General features: G+C 35.2%; 1 protein-coding gene across 1 annotated transcript in view; it reads left to right on the top strand.

The window, feature by feature from the left end:
• LOC106472531 (putative inorganic phosphate cotransporter) overlaps positions 1 to 7,903 on the top strand; it is a 45,569-nt gene that overhangs the window by 23,553 nt on the left and 14,113 nt on the right. Inside the window, exon 4 of the mRNA XM_013933184.2 lies at positions 6,132 to 6,281. Within this exon, the coding sequence (XP_013788638.2) occupies positions 6,132 to 6,281 (150 nt within the window). The remainder of the gene's footprint in view (positions 1 to 6,131; positions 6,282 to 7,903) is intronic.

The raw sequence follows: 7,903 nt of genomic DNA, 5'->3' as shown, positions 1-7,903 counted from the left end.
AATGTTAAAGCAAGGAATACAACTGTAAAGAAAGGACATACACTTCCAGAATATTTGGCTGACCTCTATAAGAAGAGCATAGTCCAATTGTCATCATCACAGGCTCTTCAGGTAAAAAACTTTTGGCAAATTATGCTGACGTCTTTTTGAAAGGAGATCATGACCTTGGCTGCACAAACCTTGTCGGGCACAGAATAAACACAGGCAATCACCGTCCAATAAAGATCCCTCCAAGGAGAATAGCTCCAGCAAAGCGACAAGAGATAGAAAAGGTCATGGATGGTCTAATAAAAGAAGGGATAGTCGAGAAATCAGATAGTCCCTGGTCAGCTCCTGTCGTATTAGTCCAGAAGAAGGATGGGACCCAACGTTGCTGTGTGGACTTTAGGGCTCTAAACAGTATAACCGAAAAAGACTCGTACCCACTGCCAAGAATTGATGGTACTCTTGATGCCCTAAGTGAAGCCAGGTGGTTTTGAACTCTAGACTTAAAGTCAGGTTTCCATCAAGTAAAAATGGCTGAAGCAGATAAACCTAAGACTGCATTTAGTTATGGCCAAGGTCTCTGGCAATACCAAGTGATGCCATTCGGGCTTAGTAATGCTCCAGCAACATTTGAGAGGCTGATGGAAAGAGTATTGGAAGGCTTACAATGGAGGATAGCCCTAGTGTACCTGGACGATGTCATTGTATTTGCAACAACTTTTGATGAGGAAATGTCCCAGCTAGAAGAAGTATTCAAGCGTTTGAAAGCAGCAAACCTCAAACTCTATCCCAAGAAATGCCACTTGTTCAAGAAAGAGGTGCTTTACTTAGGTCACATTGTAAGTGAGCATGATGTGCAAACTGATCCTGACAAGGTGAAAGCAGTGCGTGATTGGCCAACACCAGACAATGTGAGAGAGTTAAGAAGTTTCTTGGGACTCAGTACATATTACCGGAAGTTTGTGAAGGACTTTGCAATTATAGCTGCTCCACTACATGATTTGAATAAAAAAAGGCCAGAAGTTTGAATGGACAGTTTCTTACCAGCATTCTTTCAAGACATTGAAAGAAAAATCGGCCTCCGTTCCACTTTTAAAGCTTCCAGATCCCTCACTGCCGTACATACTGGATTGTGATGCTAGTAATGTCGGAATTGGAGGAGTGTTGTCTCAGAAAGTGGGCGAAAACGAACATGTGGTGGCCTACTTCAGTTGGGTTTTGAGTAGACCAGAGGGAAACTACTGTGTAACATGGAGGGAACTCCTTGCTATAGTAAAGAGTATGACATTTCCACCCTTACCTCTATGGTGCAAGGTTTACCATCAGGACAGACCATGCTGCAATATGCTGGTTAAGATCATTAAAGAACCCAGAGGGACAACTGGCACATTGGATTGGAAAGATAGACCAGTATAATTATGATATTGCATACAAAGAGGGAAAATCTCATGGTAATGCCGATGGACTGAGCCGAAGACCCTGCAGAAGTGACTGCAGACATTGTGGCAAAAGAGAGGTTGAACTAACCGGGTGTCATCAAGCTGAAGTCAAAGTGACTGAAGAAGTTGATGATGGTGAAATGGAACCAGGTATAGATATTAAATCAGAGCAGGAGAAAGACCAAGATTTGAAGCCAATAATTGATTTTCTAAAATCAAGGGCTTGCGCCCTGTTTGGGAGAAGGTGTCTTGTCTAAGCCCTGTGACAAAGAACTATTGGGCACAATGAGACCAGTTGAAGCTTGAAGATGGTATTCTTGTCCGGAGATGGGAAAGTGACGACTTGGCAAACAGTTATAACGAGGAAGTTATGGGAAGTTGTGCTGTGTCAATCCCATGATAGTTTAACAGGAGGACATCTCGGAGTTAAGAAAACATTGAGTCACCTACGACAGAGATTTTACTGGATAGGTATGAGGCAAGATGTGGAAGGATGGTGCAGGACCTGCAGTATATGTTGTGTTAAAAGGGGACCCAAGCATAAGGGGCGTGCTCCAATGAAGTGATATCAAGTTGGTGCACCAATTGGAAGAGTAGCCATTGACATTGCTTGTCCATTTCCCCAAACTCGTGCTGGAAACAAGTACATGTGTGTGGTGATGGATTATTTCACCAAGTGGCCTGAGGCATATGCAATACCAAATAAGGAAGCTACAACTGTAGCTTCACCTATTAGTGACTTCTTCTTCAGGTTTGGTATACCATACGAACTGCATTCAGATCAAGGCCGTAACTTTTAATCAGCTGTGTTCCAGGAATGCTGCAAGTTGTTTGGCATACAAAAGATCAGGACAATGCCACTTCACCCACAGTCCGATGAGATGATAGAAAAGTACAATTGGACACTGGGGCAGGAATTTTGTAATAGCCGCCAAGATGACTGGGATGTCTTACTTCCTCCATTGTTGATGGCCTATAGAACAGCAGAGCATGAAGCCAATGGATACACTCCAGCAAAGTTGATGTTTGGTCGGGAACTTCGGTTGCTAGTGGATCTGTTAACAGGACGCCCACCTTATGAAGAGTTGCCTGAAAATGGGTCAGAGTTTGTGAAAGTGTTATCAGAAAGGATGGATGATATTCACCATCAAATGCGTTCAAACTTGAAAACGTCTGCTGATCCAATAAAGTTATCTTATGATAAGAGATCTACTGAAGTCAGCTTTGTACCAGGAGACAAGGTGTGGTTGTATAATCCCAGGAAGACCAAAGGGAAGTCTCCTAAGTTGTCTTCTCCATGAGAAGGCCCATATGACATAGTGGATCGTCTCTCAGATGTGACTTTTCGGATAAAATGTGGTCGGTGAGGTAAGCCAAAAGTGGTGCATGCCAACAGGCTCTGGCATTATCACGGTCCAGGACATTTCAGTTGGGATGGAGTGAACAACGGAACAAATGACGCTGCTGAAGACGTATCACCTGAAAAAGCCACTGTCGAAGAAGAAACTCTACTTGGTTTTGAGAAGGGAAACAGTGAAGCCCTTGATGAAATTACTACCACTGATGTGACTGTTACCGATGATAGGACATTTCCTGATGAAGCAAATGTACCCCACATGAAACAGAAGCCAATGAGACGGAGACCAGTACGGAAGAAGATACGTCCCTTAAAATTAAGAGACTTTGTTGAATTTTAATTTTGTGTTTGTAAATTCTGTACATTCAATTAAGTTATTGTTAATTATTTATTGATTTAATGTAAGTGGCTATTGTTCAGGACAAAAGAAAATAATTTCTACCAGAAATTAATAAACAAGAAGATACGCAACAGTATGTTCTCTCACCTATCCACCACCATAAACTAATCATACCACGAAACTATCTTTAAACCTTGTAACCTGAATATAAAAATCATCAAAAGGAGAAATGATATTTCCTTCCTCAGACAGTGCCACTCTGAAAAGCTAATTCCAAAATTTGTGAAGGTCAAGTAATCGAAAAACTTAAACCAGTTTTCAGGTATTATCCAAAACATGCAGAAAAAACTCCTAAAAGCAACTCTGAATTACAAATACCAAGAACTGGACTACTTATAAAAACTCAAATAGAAATTAGACCACCAACTAGCCTATTATCTCAAACCAGATGATTATGGCAATATACAATGCACTATCAACCAATCAACTCACTGTTCAATCAAGAAAAGATGTCTATACACAATAAGAAACTAGATCAACTAAGGAAACTACAACAACTTGAAGTGAAACACAACAATGGAGCTCAACCTATTCTTGTAATCTACGGATCTGACCGGACACTCAACAACACAGAACTTCAACTTCTAAACAAAGACCTAAACTTTGCTGTCAACCACAAAACAGCTACATGTCTAGAGTTCAAAGCGTGCCTAGAAGATCTAGCCAGAAGACTAGTGACCCACTACATAAAATAACAAAAGACCACTTCTACTTCAAACATCCTCCAACTACAGAAAGAAGAAATCCATGACATCAACCAACAGACTTTTATTAGAGACAACTACAACAAAATGTGGTTTCTCGAAGTTCCCCAAAACTATATTTTAAGTAACGGTTTTAAAGAATTCTCGAACAAGACTATTAATATAGTCAACCAATTCTGCAAGCACTTTAGTCACTGAGCCACCTGAGCTGTGTTAATGAAATTAAATAAATTAAAACAAAATATAAAATAATTATATTCAGTTATATTCACTTTCACTTGATAAGTGAGATAATTGTGGATTCTTTTGTTAATGGTTACATGGTGGTGGTGTATCTGTTAATGAAATTAATCTAATTGGTACAACGGTTTATGTAGGATAATATTTTTTCAATAGGAGCTTTTGTCAGAAATTGTGTTACAGGAGCATAAAAAAATATTATTTCATTCATAAATTATAACTGGAATTCTACGATTGAATTTAGTGAACACCCTCAAATCTGTATTTTCTGTTTTGGTGTAGGCAATTTATTAAGCGCTTAGTTCTTTCACATGTGATATATGGCCATATAGTTAACATTTAACAAGTGGTATTTCTACAAAGGTTATAATTAGTTAACTGTCATAACATTTCAACATGGGAGTTAAAATTTAATTGCTTACTTGACCATAAATACAGTTGAAAGTTTGATATTGTATATATACATTCAATAATATTTTGCTAATGTTTAACTGAACAATAATTTTGTGGCAGTGAATTCCTTAAAAACTGGGTACCAGCCTAAATGACTGCTTTACCATGAGCTGGACCACATAAAATTTCTTTTGTAAATTCACTAATGTGTAATTTTAAGTGTAAAGTTATTTGCAACAGTGCATTAATTCAGGTTGTAAATCATTGTTGCATTAATTACTCCAGCTTGTTTTTATGTATAACAATAAGTTTTCTTATAGTGTAAAATTCTATATATTGATATTAATCTTGTAGATGTTTGAATGTAACAGTGATTGTTATTGAAGGCATCTGTTTAATGTTTGTTAGTTTCAGCACAAATCTACACAATTGGCTATTTGCACTCTGTCCATTTCAGGGAACTGAACTTTGTATTTTCATATTTTAAGTCCATAAATTTACCACCAACCCCATGAGAACTCCTCATTGGCTCAGTGATGAGTTTAAAGGCTTATAACATTAAAAAATGGGTTTTTGTGAGCAGAGCAAATATAACCCCTTTTGTAGCTTTATGCTTAACAACAAACAAACACATCCACCCTGAGATTCATCTGTTTGATTCAAACAGAAAAAAACATTATGGCTTTAAAAAATGTGTAGACAATATCAGATTATTTCAGCTCAGTATAAAAAGTGTCACAAAGGCTTATGTGAGGAAAAACTGTTTCATTCAATCTATTGCAATTGGTGGCTACAGAGATTTCTAGTTTCAGTGTGGTGTAATGAGCATGTGAAGTCTCAAAAAATTTAGGGAAGTTGTAGCCATAACTGCAACAATATATACATATAAGCACTTTAATATTTTGAAGATTTTGTTGAGATAGTCAATGAGAGAAATTCAGTGAAAGTTTCACAAAAATCAAGGTGATTTTACTTAGATTCAAGGATGTTTCCAGGGTAAAAGCCTAAATTTACAAAAATTCAGGAATTTTCCAGGTCTGTGTAAATAATGAGTCATTCTAACTTCTGATTTGCCGTCATGTCATGACAAACATTATTGAACCTGGTATTGTGATGTTTCTGGAAAATAACTTCTGTGAATGATCAGATGTTGTTCTAATAAAAAGGCCATTCACTGGTCAAGATTTATACCTAATTAACTTATAGGAAATAAAATTATCCTTCTTTATAGGCACCCCTCATACATCTTTTTTCATTAATTTTATATTTATGTATTCTTAAAATATTCTTCTCTAGGATAATAAAGTAAATTTACAAAATTTGTTTAGCAGGTTTTTTATCATTTATAAAATTTCCTTTCATTATAAGTATATCCAAAAACTTAGGCCAGTTAGTTAAAAACAGTAACAATTGTTTTCCTAAAATGTCACGTTGTAGGTGACACTGTAGTGATTTCTCCCTATTTAATCCCAATTTTTTTTAATAATTCATCAAATGTATGAATTGGAAGAAGATAAAAATTGTTGCCTCTTGTGTACTAAAATTCTCTGGACATTGTCATAACAATAATATTAATTGCTCTTGGTTTATAACTTTATGATTAATTACTACAGAAACCTCCTATCCAGTGGAAAGTTGTGCTGACATCAGTTCCTGTATGGATTTTGATTATCACCCATTTTGGGCAGAACTGGGGTTTTTACACTTTGTTGACAGAACTTCCAAGCTATTTAAATAATATCCTGCACATTGATATGAAAGCTGTAAGTATACGGACATAGTCATTCTTCATATGTTATTCTACAGATGTGACTGGCTTATTGTAAAATACTGAAAATGTGAAATTAAGTTCCCAAAGGTAACTACATTTCTCAGAAAAACATGTAGCAAGTGTGAAAATGTAATTTTCCTCTTTTGTAGGAAACTTTTTTAAATATATTGTAAAAATAATGTACTTCTTTCTATCTGAGAGGCTAAATTTGCTCCACATAGGAAATATAGAAGTGCTGCATAAATGTTACAATTTGTACTTGATGTTAAATAATAAAGTATTATAAGCTCCAGTATATTCACTGACATTAAATATTAACTTGTAACACATTTTTCTGCTAATTTATGTAAAATTAAACTTTTAAGTATTGTTTGTGTTGTCAGTATACATTTGTATGTTAACCATTAGTGTAAGTATTATGTAATAAAATGATACACTAAATATGTACAATTTGATAGCCATATTTATTATTACCACCAGAGTTTTGCTGAAATTACTACCTGCTCAACCAGTTCACTCTTAATTTTCATCTAAGACTATAATTAAATTTTTTTACAATTTATCAATTGAAATACTTGTGACATATTTTAATCTCATTCTTTTACTTGTTTTATTGATTCTGTAATGTTCCAATAGATAATACATTAATATTGTATTAACTTAAGGTTTTAAAATAAATATAATATTAATTGTAATTGAAGAAAAAATTTTGTTACAGTGTAGTAATTGATGTCTTTTATCACACATGCTAGCATGTTTTCCCACTTTCGTTATTTTCACAGTTTCAGTTAAAACTGTTTAACCCTCTCCAGACGTGTCACGGGTCAAAGGCCATGTCATCACGTTTGTTGACTTATATTCAAAATTTTATTGAACTACTGTTTCATGAATTTATGTCAGTAAGTTTAGTATCAAACTGTACATTATAATTCAAATTTTAGTATTATACATTATTTAATTTCTTAATTTAAAAGTAACTATTAAAAAAACAGTTAAACATCGATTTTTGTGTCATATGTTATGTTGAATGTAGCACTGGTTCAAACTAGATGTTTGTGATGTCAAAATACTAAGTCTATATTTTCTTACGAATTAGGAACTCAAATTACCAATATTGACAAGCTAGAATATAAAACAAGAACCTCCTATCTTTTCTCTTTGCTGATACATCACTCATGTAATGAATCAAACACAGTAGCCCCGCTCAGCTCTTTCCATTTTTGGAAACAGTACCTTATATACACTTACTTTTATATATGACATGAATAACCAATCGGAAGCTCAGAATATCCCCCGTGTGACTTTCTCAGCCATTCTAATGGGCTTGGTGCCATTTCTTTCTTTTAAACCAATATTTAAACGAGGTAGGGTGTGTCTTTAGTCTGGTCGAAATTTCATATTTTTTAAGACTCAGATACAGCTTAGTTACTAAGCTTGATAAATTGTAGTGAAATTCTACGGTATTGATATAGTAATTTATGATTTTTTTGGTTATTCATCTCTATATATATGTAGTAAACATTATAGGCTTAATGTAGTGGTTTGTAATTGTATTGGCTGATTCTAAATCATGTCTTACACCAACTAATGTACTAGACTTTAGGTCTAATCTGC

This window comes from Limulus polyphemus, unplaced genomic scaffold, assembly GCF_000517525.1.
Source record: "Limulus polyphemus unplaced genomic scaffold, Limulus_polyphemus-2.1.2 Scaffold5407, whole genome shotgun sequence".
NCBI classification, from domain to species: Eukaryota; Metazoa; Arthropoda; class Merostomata; order Xiphosura; family Limulidae; genus Limulus; species Limulus polyphemus.
The sequence above is the reverse complement of the archived record's forward strand: the minus strand, read 5'-3'. Positions and strand labels throughout refer to the sequence as shown.